The 16,993-nt window shown below is 39.2% G+C and overlaps 2 protein-coding genes across 2 annotated transcripts in view; one reads left to right on the forward strand and one right to left on the reverse strand.

Annotated features, from left to right (window-relative positions):
- Positions 1-2,502: 2,502 nt before the first annotated feature.
- On the forward strand, positions 2,503-8,410 carry c1qtnf6b (C1q and TNF related 6b). The gene is made up of 4 exons (XM_694361.11): positions 2,503-2,687; positions 4,131-4,328; positions 6,632-6,883; positions 7,042-8,410. Exons 1-4 carry the CDS (start codon positions 2,591-2,593, stop codon positions 7,332-7,334), a joined length of 840 nt encoding a protein of 279 aa, XP_699453.5. The 5' UTR covers positions 2,503-2,590; the 3' UTR covers positions 7,335-8,410.
- A 2,012-nt stretch (positions 8,411-10,422) lies between these two features.
- The window catches only part of mgat3b (beta-1,4-mannosyl-glycoprotein 4-beta-N-acetylglucosaminyltransferase b), a 23,801-nt gene continuing 17,230 nt past the window's right edge, over positions 10,423-16,993 (reverse strand). The window contains exon 3 of the mRNA XM_073953475.1: positions 10,423-16,993. This exon is cut by the window's right edge and continues 1,793 nt beyond it. The gene's annotated coding sequence lies outside the window, so the exon portion shown is untranslated.

The following is a 16,993-nucleotide window of genomic DNA, read 5'->3' on the forward strand; positions in this document are numbered from 1 at the left end:
CATTATTGTCCACTTGTCATTGTAGATAAACGTTAACAAACAAAACTAATAACACTAAAACAGTATACACCAATGTCTTACTGACCAACACGGTCAAAATGTTTGAGCTCATATCTGCCTCCAGCTGTAGATAATCAAGCTCTTCAATTACACAAGCATACGCCCTCCAGAGCTTATAACACGAATTACAGCTGAACAACAACAGTGGTGGCTCCTAATAACTATTTACAGTATATTTTCATCTGCTATATATTGCCCTCTTGTTGTTATACACATACACACTACTCTTTAATGCTGTTAAAAGCACTTATCTGTTCACCAATGCATAGTTTGTTTGCGCTACATTTGCTTATTGCTTACCTTGTCTCGTGATTTAGCCAAAATTCTTGTCTTTTGCATAATTTTTAGATAGTAATTTCTTATATCAAGTCCTAAATAAATAAATAACAGTAACTAACTAAATAGATGTATTTATTTATTTAGGACTTGATATAAGAAATTACTTCCTAAAAATTATGCAAAAGACATGGATGTTTGCTAAATCATGAAACAAGTTAAGGAGTGTCGCTGGGGAAGTTGTATCAGAGTTCAGTCTTTGGCTCTATACTGACACCTAGCGCTCATGCGCAGAAGCACACGCTGAAACAGCTGATCTTTGGCAGGATTGGCAATATATAAAGTACACTACACCAACGACAAAAAAAAAAAAAAAAAGCAAAACAGAGTAAAACAAATGTTGTAATGATGTGTATTCGGTGGAAACTATAAACAGTTTAATTTTAGTGAATCCTTAAATCAACAAAATGTAAAAATGTGATCTATTTAAAACTGAACATTATTCGTGTCTTTAATGCCCCTTTCCAGACATTCAGTGTCTCCTTAAGGAATAAAGAATTTAGATAAGGCTAATGTTCTTTAGGATGATCATATTAAAGCTGTATAATAATCAGAAATGTTTCTGAATAATAAAATCAGCTTATTTTCCAAACAAATCTGAATGTTTTGCACTTTTGAACTGCAGTTGCTGTTAAACGTCCTCAGTTAGGATAAAAACAAGTTTGTGGAAAGTCCCTACAGATGTGAAAGCAGAAGTGTGTGTTGTGTAGAGGCGTTTCACATTCCACACAGAAATCCACAGCTTTTTTAGCCCAGCAGTGATTGTTTATTTATCTAAATATATATATATATTCTGCTTTTATATTCATTTCAGTTATTTTATTTACTAATATGCAAATGTTTATATGGTGTATTTACAGTTTGTACAGCAACATCTTCTGTCTTTTGCTTTGTTCACCATAAAGTGGATCTAATTGAATTCACATTGTAAACCTTAAATACAAGTTAAAGAGTTATTATTTATTTCATGCTTTACTTTTTTATAACTTTATTTTTTTAGTTACTCCTAAAAACATTCAGCATAAATCTGCAGATTTATTACAAAGTTTTGTGCAGAAATAGCAAAATCTGCATTGCGGGCATCTGTAAAACTCACAGAGTCAGATCATCTTTAAAGAGCTCATGCATGCGTCTTGCTTCTTATTTAAGGGTTTTGTGTTTTGTTTTCAGGAATAATGTCAAAAATCAAAAGTTTTTACTTAATAGCAAAATAAATAACTGAAAAAATAGAAAGAAAAAATACAATAAAATGCATGGATTATGCATGAGCAACTGTTTTAAGAACATCTTTAAACTTATCTTGCATGAATATGACTAGAAGACAGCTGAAATGAAAGAAAGAAAGAAAGAAAGAAAGAAAGAAATACGGACAGATGAATGGTTAGATGGATGAAAGGATGCATGGACAAATAAATGGATGGCTGGATGGATAGATGTAAAACAGACAGACAGAAATATAGATGATAGATAGATAGATAGATAGATAGATAGATAGATAGATAGATAGATAGATAGATAGATAGATAGATAGATAGATAGATAGATAGATGGATAGATGGATGGATGGATGGATGGATAGATGGATGGATGGATGGATGGATGGATGGATGGATAAATGAAAACTCTATTAATAATCTTTTCTGAATATATGTGTGTGTGTGTGTGTGTGTGTGTGTGTGTGTGTGTGCTCGCTGATGTCCAGAACAGTGTTTGTGTGGGTCTGAGAGTCCGTCTCTGCTGTTTCTCTGTCTTCAGTGTGATCTTGGCAGATTTCCTCAGCATGGCATCTCTCATTCAGTCTGTTTACTCCAGTGCCATGTGCTGTTTCTAATACAGCTACTCACATTTACCACACAGAGCGCGCCCAGTAACATCATAATAAACTGACTGACAGCAGATTACTGGTGCTTTAAACTCATTACTAATATCACAATTACAAGTTTATTATATTAAAAAAAGATAAAGGAGAAGAATCAGTGAATGCACACATTTTTCCATTGTGTAAATAACAATATAATCCTGCAATCCATAATAAAGCAACTGTAGTCTGATTCTGAGTGCTTGACTTTTCCACTCTGATTGTGTAATCCAGATTACATATAATCCATGATCAGTGCGTGTACCTGCAGATCCAACATGCCGATTCCTGCCGACAGCATCAGTTTAACACAACAGAGCAGAACAGACGGCAGAGATGAGTGTGTTTCCTGAAGAAACTCCTCCTAATGTCAGACACACACACACACACACACACAGAGAGAAAGTCGCTGAAGGTGCTCGAGGACGCAGCGGTGAGTTTCTGCATTTCCATCTTCTGTTTTCTGTGTCTACATCTGCTCTGAGGCTCTCCAGAGTCAGCGTTCCAGCAGGTTTTCATGCCGTTTCTCTGGAAAGAGTTCAGTCTGAGCATATTTTACTGAGATTGATCATTTAGTGAGGACGTGGCTCTCTCTCTCTCTCTCTCTCTCTCTCTCTCTCTCTCTCTCTCTCCTCATCTGGTTTTCATAAGGCGAACACACAGAGCAGCTCAATGAATCAGTCATGTTCTCTGCTGTTTAACGCTGCTCTTCAACAGTGATGATGACTGAGAAGAAGATTATTAATGTCAAAGACAGAGCCATGCTGGGTAGAAGAAACATGATGTTAGGAGATGATGAGATCACACTGAAGAGCAGAGAGAGGCAATGATGGAAGGACACATGGACGGATGGATGGATGGATAGAATAAAAGAAAGACAGAAAGAGACAGACAGAAGGATGGATGGATTGACGGATAGACGGATAGATAGATAGATGGATGGATGGATAGATAGATAGATAGATAGATAGATAGATAGATAGATAGATAGATAGATAGATAGATAGATAGATAGATAGATAGATAGATAGATAGATAGATAGATAGATAGATAGATAGATAGAACAACACCATCAGAATTAATTGGATGGATGGACGAATAGATGGATGGGCTGATGGATGATGTCATATATTTATTTTTAAGACTGTTTAATCTTCTTCTACAGTCATCATCATCATCAGTGGGACACACACACACACTTCACCTCCTGTTGCATGATGGGAACATGATTTCTCACGCGTGGCTTTAATACGACAGGAAGTTTTAACTTTTAAGAACGATTAGATCTGTGCTATAATTATATTTACAGATGTTCAGATCATTTCTGCCGAGACTGAGAGTTTATAAAGGTGTAGCAGGTGCTGTGTAGTTGGCGGTTCATTCCGCTGTGGCAAGCTCTGATAAATCAGGAATTAAGATGAAGGAAAATGAAGAGCCAAAAGAAAATGACACTGTCTAAAAAGATGAAAGTTTTGAACATGCTGAGTAAGTACACAAGGTTATATTGCTAAACAGGCATATTAAGGGATTTATATTGAGCGTGGGTTTCCTCCGGGTGCTCCGGTTTCCCCCACAGTCCAAACACATGCGCTATAGGGGAACTGATCAACTACACTGGCTGTAGTGTATGAGTGTGTGTGTGAATAAGTGTGTTGGGTTGCGGCTGGAAGGGCATCCACTGTGTAAAACATGTGCTGGAATAGTTGGCGGTTCATTCCACTGTGGCGACTCCTGATGAAAAAGCACTAAGATGAAGGAAAATGAATGAATGAGTGTCCTAGAGTAACAAACGGTTGATGATCTTGACATGTTTCTGACTTTATGATGATATATCTAGAAGCTGAAACGGCTCTGACCTCTGCTCTTCTTCTACAGGTGTTGTGATGTGGGCTGTGCTTCTGCTGTTGCTCCTCCCCCCTGAGGGGTCTGGCTCCTCCCCCTCCAGGCCTACGCCCAAATACTGCCGCAGGTGCTGCGATCACCTAGACCCGCCCTTAAGCCCTGCCTCCTCCCACTCTGCAGCCAATCAGATGCCAGAGATCCGGACAATCATTAACATGACCATACTTAAAGGCAAGACTTGTATGAAATGTAGTCATAATACTGTGCGCTTTAAGAATGACGGCTTTAAAAAAAACATCTCAAAAAGATAAATGATTCTCCCCCATGATGTTTCTCAGATTCAGCAGTTGTTCACAGTGTTTCCTCTAATATCGGTTCTTCTGGAGAAAGTCTTATTTGTTTTATTTGTGCTAGAATAAAAGCAGTGATTAATAGTGTTAAAGTCATGTTAAGCTCAATATTATTCACTCCTTCAGCAATATTAGTGTTGGATTGTCTCCAGAATAAACCACTGTTATACAATGACTTGCCTAATTACCCTAACTTTACCCTAATTACCCTAGTGAAGCCTTTACATGTCACTGTAAGCTGAACACTAGTGTCTTGAAGAATATTATGTGCTGTCATCATGATGAAGAGGAAACACATCAGCTATTAGAGATGAGTTATTCACACTGTCATGATTAGAGATGTGTTGGAGACAAAAAATATTAAATTGAGTGTGAATAAAGCTGACTTCATATATCTGCAGTGAGTCTCAGTGTTGGTTTTGCTCTCAGTCTTCCTCAGATGAAGAGCAGCTTCTGTTTACTTGTTCTCTGGTTCACACACAGTGGACACAAATTGCTGTGGTCAAAAGCAGACAGATTCCTGAAACTGGCCACAAGACTGGCTATTGGTCACTGTGAAGTCACGTGACGTCTGTTTATTTCCTGTATGAGGGGTAATTTGACTAGTGCTAAGGAGTTGAGCAGTTTAATCTGCAAGTGAATACTCTAAAACTCATTCAGTTTCAGTCCATGACGCAGATGTGAAGTGTGTTTGTAAAAGTGTTCAGCAGTAAACATCATGTTTTGATCAGTTGGTGAAGTAATATGGGTTTGGATGACAACGCTGTGTATACTAGCATTAGTGTTCACTAACGAGTGCACTTAATCTCTGATTGGATGTAAATATTGAATTTAATGCAAACATGTTAAATGTACAGTGATTGCTGCAGGGAAGTTTTGGCCAGCAGGTGTCACTGTTTTTCCCATTAACCTCCAGTGACAGCAGGGTGTTTGAGTCCATCATAAAATCAATCAATGCATTTATACTATTTATATAATTTATTTATTATTTATGAACTATTTTTATACTAAAGCTGTTTAATATTTTATATTTATACATTTTTAATCAAAGATTTGCCCTAACATTGTAAATGAAGTGAGAAATAAGATCACGTTGCGGAGGCGGTGTGTCAATAACACGGACACGAGATGAGGCTGAGTTGATTTTGTGAACATGCACTGCAACATGTTTTGCCTCTTGGTGTTGAATCGCTGAATGCCTGCTCAACTGTACATTGCTTCAGACAGACTCTTCTGCTAAATGTCATGTATTAACTTCATTGATTGTTTGGTTAATTGACTGACTGGGTGATCAATTGATTTGTTTGGTTGCTTGATCAGTTAATGGATTGATTGGCTGGTTGATTAACTTGATAGTTGGTGGATTGTTTGTTGATCAATTGATTGGTTGGTTGATTGGTTGATAAATTTTTTGCTTGGTTGATCAATCAATTGGTTGGTTGGCTGATTGATTGGTTGACTGATTAGCTGATATGTTGATTGGTTGACTGATAGATCAATTGATTGGTTGATTGACTGATTGATTGATAGATTGATTTGTTGGTTGGTTGGTTGATTGACAGATTGATTTGTTGATTAATTCATTGGTTGCTTGATTGATTGTTTGGTTTGTTGATTGATTGATTGTTTGGTTGATTGACTGATGAATTGGTTGGTTAATTGATTGATAGGTTGATCAATTGATGGGTTGGTTGGTTGACTGATTGATCAGCTGGTTGGTTGGTTGACTGACTGATTGATTGATAGATTAGTTTGTTGATTGATAGGTTAATCAATTGATGGTTTGGTTGGTTAACTGATTGATCAATTGGTTGGTTGGTTGATTGACAGATTGATTGGTTCATTGATTCATTGGTTGGTTAATTGTCTGGTTTGTTGATTGATTGATTGTTTTAATTGATTGGTTGTTTGATTGATAGATAGACTGGTTAGTTATTCATTGGTCGGCTGATTGATTGTTTGATTTGTCGATTGGTTGATTACTTGATTGGTTGGCTGATTGATTGGTTGTTGATTGGTTGTTGATTGACTGACGGATAGATTGGTTGGTTGATTGATGGGTTGATGGGTCAGTTTGTTGACTGATTGATTATTTGGTTGGTTTATTGACAGATTGATTGATTGATTCATTGGTTTGTTGATTGATTGTTTGGTTTGTTCATTGGTTAATTGATCGATCAACAGGTGATAAAGGAGATCGTGGTGACCGAGGGACCCCTGGTAAATCCGGACAGGACGGATCCCCGGGATTCAGAGGTGTTACAGGGCCCAAAGGCAGTAAAGGAGGCCCCGGAGCCCCTGGAGACCCCTGCAAAGTCCAGCAGTCGTCCTTCTCGGTGGGCCGCCGCAAAGCTCTGCACAGCGCAGATTACTACCAGACGCTGATCTTCGACACGGTGTTCGTCAATCTAGGGGAACACTTCAACATGTTCAAAGGCAAGACCTCATTGTGCAATGTACCAGCACCTGTGTGTGTGTGTGTGTGTGTGTGTGTGTGTCTCTGAATGCCTCCTCAACTGTGTGCCGGCTGTTCTGTTGAGCATCTGCTAAATGACTGAACGTACAGTGAACTGTGTTGTTTTCCTCCATCATAGGCAAGTTCTACTGCGTGGTTCCCGGCGTCTACTTTTTCAACCTGAACATCCACACCTGGAACCTGAAGGAGACGTACCTGCACGTGATGCAGAACGAGCGGCCGCAGGTGATCCTGTACGCGCAGCCCAGCGAGCGCTCCATCATGCAGAGCCAGAGCATCATGCTGCCGCTGGAGACCCACGACACCGTCTGGGTGCGGCTCTACAAACGACAGCGCGACAACGCCATCTATAGCGACCACAGCGATGTCTACGTCACATTCAACGGACACCTGGTGGCTCCCAAAGGCTGAAGAGCTGAGAGATTAGAGGAGGGACCGCCACTGGCAAATGTGTGTGTGAGTGTGTGTGTGTGTGTGTGTGCATTGTGTGTGGTGTTGTTTTCCTTTTGTGTGTGTTCACTTTGTTGTTTTAATCCTGTGTGTGTTCACTGTGTTGTGTTGTTTAGATTATGTGTGTGTGTGTGTGTGTGTATGATGTGTTGTTATAATTCAGTGTGTATCTGTTTTATGTGTGTTATTTTAAGTGTGTGTATGTTCAGTGTGTATATATATATATATGAGTGTGCATGTTTTTAGTTTCTGTGTATTCACTGTGCGTACATTGTGTGTATGTTCGATGTGTTTGTGTGTATTCTGATGTGGGTTTGTGTGTCTGATGTGTGTGTACATCTGTTGTATATATGTGTGTCTATGTGTGTGTTTATTGTGTGTAGAGTATTTGCTTGTACGCATGTTTGTCTTTGTGTGTTCATTGTGTGTGTTATATTATTATATAAGTGTGTGCATTTTCAATGCATTTGTGTGTGTGTGTGTGTGTGTTGTGTGTTTTCACTGTGTCTGTGTGTCTTTGTGTGTTCATTGTATGCATGTTCTTTGTGTGTGTGTGTGTGTGTGTGTGTGTGTGTGTTTGCATTTGTACATGGGCTTGTCTTTGTGTGTGTGTGTGTGTGTGTGTGTGTGTGTATGCGTATGCGTGTGTTTGGCTGCTGTGGAGTGTGTGCAGTTTACATTGCAGGGCAAAACAAAGTATTTTTGAGTTACATTTACTAAAACCCAGAGTTTACTCTGATCAGTGTCCAGCTTTACTGAATTCTCTGTGGATCTGTGATTCGCTTTCAGGGAAATAAAGTCTGGAGTGTGTCTGAATTTCTTTAATCTTCACTAAAGGTGCCTGAAAATGACATTTACAGTTGTTGTCAGATGTTGTTTGTATGAAGTGGCGCTAATCTGTACATTGACACACACACACACACACACACACACACACACACACACACACACGCGTGCACTTCAGCAGAGGAAAGCCAGCATGTCTCTGTTACCTGTGTATGTTTATATGGTTTCTATTAAATTCAGCAAGTAAATACTGAACTGCTCAGGTGTGTTGATTTACAGTGCTTCAGTCTGTCGTCTCAATATTTATGAGCCCTAAAATAAACCTTTAAATGAGACATATGCATATCATGATGGCAAGAATATCAAACCCTACAATTTTACTTAAAAAACACCAAAATTCTAATAATAACGTGACGATAAAACTGAAACATGCAACAAAACAATAACTAAGGAGGGCGGGGCTTATAAAAAGTATAGTTGTGTTACTATAGCAACTACAAAATCACCCCAATATATCAATGTTACCATAGCAACGACAGAATCATAACAGATCAATTACTATAGTTGTCGTGTTACCATAGCAACTATTAAATGACCACAACAAATCAAGTAGTATAGTTGTTGTGTTACTATAGGAACTATAGAATCACCAAAACAGATCAGTTACTATAGTTGTCATGTTACCATAGCAACTACAGAATCACAACAGATCAGTTACTTTAGTTGTCATGTTACCATAGCAACTATTAAATGACCACAACAGATTAATCATTATAGTTGTCGTTTTACCATAGGAACTAAAAAATGACCACAACAAATCAATTACTAAAGTTGTCGTGTTACCATAGTATCTATAGAATCACCACAACATATCAATGTTACCATAGCAACTACAGAATCACAACAGATCAGTTACTATAGTTGTCGTGTTACCATGGTAACTATAGAATCAGCCCAACGTATCAATGTTACCAAAGCAACTACACAATCACAACAAATCAATTACTTTAGTTGTCATGTTACGATAGCAACTGTAGAATCACCACAACAGATCAATTAGGCTACTACAGTTGTCGTGTTACCATAGTAACTGATGAATTACCACAGCAGATGATATACACAGTATGGTTCCAAAAACAAACACAATCAGTATATTTGTCACGAGAGAGATATAAATCTGCTGAGAGGTGTTTGTGTTCGGGTGTCCACTGAAAACAACAGCATCATGCTGTATTGCCTGCTGAAAGCACACTCTGGCCAAATCACACACACACTTCACAACAAACAGCGCTTCACAGTCCAGACTGAATGTGGGCAGAAACAAGACTAACAACACCAGAAACAACTGCTCACTCAACACAACGGTGAGTAAAGTCTGATGGAGAAACACGAGCGACTGACCTCCAGCATCTGCTGTGTGTTTTGCTGGTGCTCTGTGGAGTTTGGTGTTCAGTTGAAGTAATGAGCACATACCGCCCTCTAGTGTGCACTGATGTCACTAATAAAGGCTTGAAGAGACCCTTCACAAATGAACGATGGTTCTAAATAAACATTACAACTGTAATAACCACACTACCATTTATATAACCAAAGCTTCAGTACAAATACCATGGTTAAACTAGTGTCACTGTAATAAAACCATGGGATAACACAAATTACCCATGCTTTTTAGATAGTAAAACCGTAGTAGGCGACACGTGTTTTTTCGGGTGCATTGAATACAATTCACTGTTTTTACTACAAATACCATGGTTAAACTAGTGTTCCTGCAGTTAGATCACGGTATAGCACACATTAACCATGTTTTTTTATGTATTAAAACTATTGTACTCAGTGCAACTGTATACTACAAATAGCATGGTTAAACTAGACAGACCATGGTACAATACAAGTAAACCATACTTTACCTAAGCCTAGTACAAGAGTAGTGAGCATGCTTTGCTTTGACTCAACTTCAATTTGTATATCCAGTTTCAGCACAAATGCCAAGGTTAAACTTGTAGTAACCATGTTTTTTGACTGCACAATTCCATATCACCCTAACATTTTAAATATTGTGATGTTATGTTAAAGATTATAATATACTAACCCACTAAATCAAATATTTAAGATTAAGGCTGCATTAAACTACAAAATTGTGATGCTCAGAAATGAATCTCTGACCCATATGTGTGAATTTACCACAGTAAAACACTCACGGCTGTCTCTGATTTTACTGTAGTCTAGTTTAACCTGGAGGAAGGCAAGTAGAAATACACAAAGAGGTTTTTAAATTAATTTATTATAGTTTTTGTCATAGAATTTGTTATCTGTAATTTAGGTTAACATATAGCCATTCATATACACAAAACAAAAAGGATCGTATAAACTCATTTAATGTACACACACTCCTTCATAGCAGTGCAGGAGAGAAATACGCTCGTCTTCTCACACACTCTCATCCTTTTCCCGTTGACACTCTGTTCATCTGACTGCAGATTCAGCATGACCAACTCTCCTGCACACACACACACACACACACACACACACACACACACACACACACACACACACACAAACGAGATTGGAGGAGAGAGTGAGGAGAATGGATGTGATTGGAGGACAGAGAAAGGAGAATGGACGGTATTGGAGGAGTGTGAGAAGAGAATGGACGTGATTGGATGAGTGTGAGGGGAAAATGAATGTGATTGGAGGAGTGTGAGAGGAGAATGGACGTGATTGGATGAGTGTGAGAGGAAAATGAATGTGATTGGAGAAGTGTGAGAGGAGAATGAATGTGATTGGAGGAGTGTGAGAGGAGAATGAACATGATTGAAGGAGTGTGAGAGGAGAATGAACGTGATTGGAGGAGTGTGAGGGGAGAATAGATTTGATTGGAGGAGTGTGAGAGCAGAATGAACGTGATTGGAGGAGTGTGAGAGCAGAATGAATGTGATTGGAGGAGTGTGAGGGGAGAATAGATTTGATTGGAGGAGTGTGAGAGCAGAATGAATGTGATTGGAGGAGTGTGAGAGGAGAATGAATGTGATTGGAGGAGAGAATAAAGGTGAATTTTCCGCGGCACATTAAATGTCAGATGACAGGAGGGCTAAAACTGGTTTGATTATGAACAGAACCCCATACAGTGCATCAATAATAGTGATCTCGTACACGGTTACATGTCATGATGAGAAGAAACATTAAACATCAGCAGAAAATATAACGACAGAAAACAATCCTTTAATATAGTAAAAGCAGAACCTACAGAATAAGTTACGCTGTGAAGAGACGCAGTGCAGATATGATGAACAGTTCCACCACACTGGAGGACTCGGATCAAGGCCGGACAATCACAGGATGCTCACTATTATTTCCTGAAAAGTGTGTTTGTGTGCGTGGTCATGTTTTTATATCCTAGTGGGGACTTCAAGGTGACTTGTAAAGACTTCAATTGAGAAAACAAACCTATAAATCAGACACAATAAAGCATTTATAAAATGTAAAAATCCACAAACATCATTAAAGCCAAGAGAAGAGCCCACAAGGAGAGAAAAACAGACATTTGTGTGTGTGTGTGTGTGTGTGTGTGTGTGTCCTGAGTGGTGTTTGACTCACTTGAACACACATCATCTCATCTTCAAACACAAGATAAAGCTGATAATGACACCCAGAAGGCTTCAATCATCTGTATGCATTTAAGCTCACATGACATTCAGTGTCCATATGTCAGCGCTACTATTAAACCTGTGTGTCCATCTGCTGATCACAAACGGCCCGTGAGCTGCGGGTGACCCACAAAACAAATATACAAAAGCCCAAGTCAAAATCTACACAAGTATGCAAACACACACACGTCAGAGATTATTGTAAACACACTTGATCTGGGGTCAGTTTCTTCATTCAGTCATGATGGAGCAACAGCTTTAGAGTGTTCAGTGAAGACTGCAATACACTGTAATGCACGTTTATTTATTATTTATGTTTTCATTTGTCATGCGTGTCCATTTTTATAAAGTCTATGATGTATAGTGCATCAAAAATAATGTGTAGTGTATTCCAGATCGCATATGTTGTGTGTTTCACCTTATAATGCTTTAAAGTTGATGGGCGGGGCCAAGATATATGTGAGAGTATTACCTGATTGGCTCACGTCACTTTTGTGCCCACTGTTGCTCTCCAATCATCTAGCGCTCTTTAACTCCACCCACCAATCTGATGCTTATTTGCATACAGGCCAATATCTCAGCATCCAATCAACAACTTGAATTAAATCAAGTCCCCGCCTCCACATTTCCACAGTGTCACAATACTGAAGAAGCTTTTCATTGTGGCTTTAGTCAGTATTTTAATGAAGGATGCTCTATCGCCCCCTTGAGGTTCAACAGTACTACAGCATGTGTGTTTGCATACTAGCGTAAATAATGAACAGTTCTAACCATCCCCATCATGTTTAGGATGAATGATATGGAGCGAGAGGACGGGATGGAGGGATGAGAATGAAGAAAGAGAGAGATGTTTCACACAGAGTCAGATAAGAACAGCATCTCTCTCCTTTGACAGATCGGTCTTCCCTTTTCTACACAGAAACAGGATAGTAATAAATTAGATAAATAATGTAAACAACAACAACATTTACAACAGCAAACAACACAAAACAAAAATGACAATAAGAACTGCAAAACAGTGAACGTTTGTGGACAGAGAGAGAGAGATTTATCATCTGAAGCATCATCATTCACGCTGTACTATAGTCATGTACAGTAAGTACTGCAGTGTTTTTCAACTGTACTATAGTAAAGTGTATTGTACTGTTTTTATAATAGTATTTACAACTCTGTGTGTTAACAAATCAATACTACAGTGGACTGATAAACTGTAATAAATACTGTAGGATACCTACATTTTTACTGCAGTAAACTGTGGTGTATTGTGGTATAATATACCCTATAGTTGTGGAAATCTACAGTATTGTGACATTTGTTTATATTATTATAGTTGTTCTGTTACTATAGCAACTCTAGAATCACCACAACAGATCAATTGCTGTAGTTGTTGTTACTATAGCAACTATAGAATCACCACAACAGATCCATCGCAATGGTTGTTGTGTTCCTATAGCAACTATAGAATCACCACAACAGTGCTTTACTACAGTATGGTTCAAAAACACTACAATATTTACTAAATGTTACTATAGTAACCGTGCGCTAAACACTCAACACACAATCCCATCAGAGCGACTGCTGTGACACAAATCCAGAGCTGGATAAATCACATCAAATGTTCTTGTAAAACAATGGCACAGTGGTTGTCCAGATATGAGTTTGGCTCTCTTGCCTGCAAAATAGGAGGTCAAGTCATGAGGTCATTCATAAGGCGGTTAATAAAGAGATATTTCTGCTCATGTAAACTGCTCGATATGCAGATGTGAGTTGATTCAAACACACAGATCGGAGACATGCGATTCCATCTCGAGTGCATCTACTAGGGCTGACATGATAAATCAATGCATTGTGAATCGAGAAATGATTCTGATTAAATTTTCTATATGCATTGCAATTCTCTCTTGAACTGATTGAACTTGAACTTTTTACCACCAGATGGTGCTGTATGCTAAAAAGTATAATCTCCCAATTATAACACTTAAACATAGAACAATCATTAATAAACTTAATGATTTAATAATGAAAATGTTAACGTGAATGCATTTAACTGTTAAAACTAGCATTAACTGCAGTCTGACGTTAAAAACTAGCCTAAAAAATAGCCTAGGGCACCATCTGCCGCTCAAAACTAGCCTAGAGAATCGTTTGTTGTTCTAAAACTAATCAAGAGCGCCATCTGCTGTAATAAAACAAGCATAGAGCGCCATGTGCTGTTCAAATCTAGCCTAGAGCACCATCTGCTGTTATAAAACTGGCCTAGAGCGCCATCTGCTGTTATAAATCTAGCCTAGAGCACCATCTGCTGTTCAAAATTTGTCTAGAGCATCATTTGCTGTTCAAAACTAGCCTAGAACACCATCTGCTGTTATAAAACTAGCCTAGAGCTCCATCTGCTGTTCGAAACTAGTCTAGAGCGCCATCTGCTGTTCAAAATTAGTCTAGAGCGCCATCTGCTGTTCGAATCTAGCCTAAAGCACCATCTGCTGATACAAAACTAGTCTAGCACACCATCTGCTGTAATAAAATTAGCCTAGAGCGCCATCTGCTGTTCGAAATTAGCCTAGAGCGCCATCTGCTGTTCGAATCTAGCCTAGAACACAATCTGCTGTTACAAAAGTAGTCTAGAACACCATCTGCTGTTATAAAACTAGCCTAGAGCGCCATCTGCTGTTCCAAATTAGCCTAGAGCGCCATCTGCTGTTCGAATCTAGCCTAGAGCGCCATCTGCTGTTCGAAATTAGCCAAGAATGGTATATGCAGCTAAAACTACCCTAGAGCACCATCTGCTGTCAAAAACAAGCCTAGATCGTTGTCTGCGGTTCAAAACTACCCTCGAGCACCATCTGCTGGTAAACACAAGCCTAGAGCGCTATCACTAGCCTAGAGGACCATCTGTGTTCCAAAAATTGCCCTAGAGCGCCATCTGCTGTTAAACACTAGCCTATAATAACTAGTCTAGAGCGACATCTGCTGTTCAAAAGTTCAGAATTGATACCAGAGGGACTGGCAATGCATTCAAAAATCTAAAAATTGATCGATGAATCACAGCAGCCCAAACATACAGCGCACAGCAGAGGAAGGGTCGATCCTAGAGGCCTGAAGCGAGCTGCAGAACGGATCATCAAACACACGAGCACCTGTCTCTCTCTCTCTCTCTCTCTCTCTCTCTCTAAGATCCGTCTCTATCTTTAGGCTGTTTACACATGTAGGAATGGCAGGACTGCAGACAGTGACATGAGCAGGGCACACAGAGGCGTCACAGCCGAGCGCCCTTTAAAGCACACACTAGTGAGTAATCGTTTGTTTGCATGATTTGATGACCCTCAACCGCGGGCCGTAGATAATTCAGCGTGACGGTTCAGTGGCAGCAGTTTAACCCCTCACACAGATACCTCCTATATCTGGAGATCTGTTTTTAGCTGAGATCATGTTCTGTGGAAATGATCTGTTCTACTGCTGTAATCAGACGCCTGTGGGAGTTTATGTGGAACTTAAAGGTCCTGAGTAGAGCTCTGAAATGAGGATTCGTAATTCAGTGTTTGACAATTCACTGAGAGTAAGCGGAACTGAAGGCGGTGGAGACACTAATGCAGGTCTGATGTGGACTTCAACACCCCCAGATGAAGACAGAATGGCTGCTGTCAGGATTTCTCGCGCTGTAAATGTAATTCCCCACACGTCCCGCATGATCTGATCTCTGAGCGAAGGGAATTTCCAGCCCAGGATTTCATAATAGAAACTGTTTCCTGCTTTCACTTAAGACATTAAAACCCAAGAAACACTGTGTGGCTCTTTTCCATATCTGAGTCCACCCTGATGAGCAATGCTGAGCTCACAACAGCTGCTGTTAGCAATGATTTCAGCATTTACGCCATGGTGAATGTAACTTATAGAAATCTGAAACATGGAAATATATGCAAATTATATACAGTCAAGCTGTAAAGTATTCAGACCCCTGGCAGATTCTGACTGACACGCTCTGTTCAAATGTAAATAAAAGCTGAGCAATATTTGTTTCCACAATGATGCCTCTTGTACAGCGCCATATTATCTTTTGGCAGAGGTCTGGCTCTATTTCATACATGAAAAGGCCAAATATGAACTTGCATGTCAGAGTTAATTTGCATATATCAGATTTGTGTGAGGGTGGAAAGCAATTGTTTCTCATGGGGACGTCTGTAAAGGAAAACCTGCTTTCTGATGGTGAATCCTACAAATGTGGAACTGCAGATGTCTTGTGATCAATCACATGCTACAGTTCAGATTCTCAAATATGGCATGGAAAATTCCTGAAGAGTTTCACCCTAAATCAAATCAAACTGAACTCACACTGGGTCAGCATCGACAGCAGTCATCGTCAATTAAACACAACTTTATAGGATAGGCAATAATAAGTGGACTCACGGACACTAGATTACTAGCACTTCACTAACGCAAATGTCCATTTTTAAGACAAATTAGTGCAAATAACCTTGAAGTGCAACTGTACGGTGCAAGAGGGATTTACAGGACGGATCTCCTATATAGACACACAGAGATGTGGATTTGGACGGCAATTAAATCACCACATGACTGTTGTTTGTTAGATATTTCAGCCAGGGATTTTTTCACATGTGTCATGAGAGAAAAACACCAACATTCTGGATTTAGATGACAATAAAATCCACTTATAGCTCATGAAAAATCCCTTTCGTCCCCCTAAAACACATTTACCCTTCATATAGGACTTTCAGCCTTGATTTTTCCATGAAGCTCCTCGAAGTGCATTCTCATATCATGGCTTTTTTTTAAGGATTGATTAGAATATCTAAATTTGGCAAAAAGAAGTTTCCTCAGAAGGCCGCAGATGATTCGGGTTGATCTTTGTGTTGCACTGCAGCTCTGATATCTTAAAACTCAACAGAGCTCGTCTTGTTTTATCTGACATCTCCTCAATAGTGTGCACAACATGGCTGTGGGTCACATTATCACAAACTAAATATCTAACAGCAACAGAAAACAGCTCTCTCCCAGCTTTTGCGTCAGGATTTCTCAGACAGGAATCTCGTTTGTGTGAGTGAAAATCTCCCATATCTGCTCCATCAGAGCTCAAACAAAGCCCTGCTTCTCTCTCTCTCTCTCTCTCTCGTCCACAAACTCATTCAGAACAGCTCACAATGGTACACAAAGATTTTTTTTCTGACTGAAGAA

The sequence above is a fragment of the Danio rerio genome, chromosome 6 (genome assembly GCF_049306965.1).
Source record: "Danio rerio strain Tuebingen ecotype United States chromosome 6, GRCz12tu, whole genome shotgun sequence".
NCBI classification, from domain to species: domain Eukaryota; kingdom Metazoa; phylum Chordata; class Actinopteri; order Cypriniformes; family Danionidae; genus Danio; species Danio rerio.

What these genes read in the sequence shown, in the direction of transcription:
- c1qtnf6b (XM_694361.11), top strand. Translation starts at nt 2,591, where the DNA reads ATGAGTGTGTTTCCTGAAGAAACTCCTCCTAATGTCAGACACACACAC. An exon ending in AGGTGCTCGAGGACGCAGCG is followed by an intron (nt 2,688 to 4,130) that starts GTGAGTTTCTGC and finishes CTTCTTCTACAG; the next exon opens with GTGTTGTGATGTGGGCTGTG. An exon ending in TAACATGACCATACTTAAAG is followed by an intron (nt 4,329 to 6,631) that starts GCAAGACTTGTA and finishes ATCGATCAACAG; the next exon opens with GTGATAAAGGAGATCGTGGT.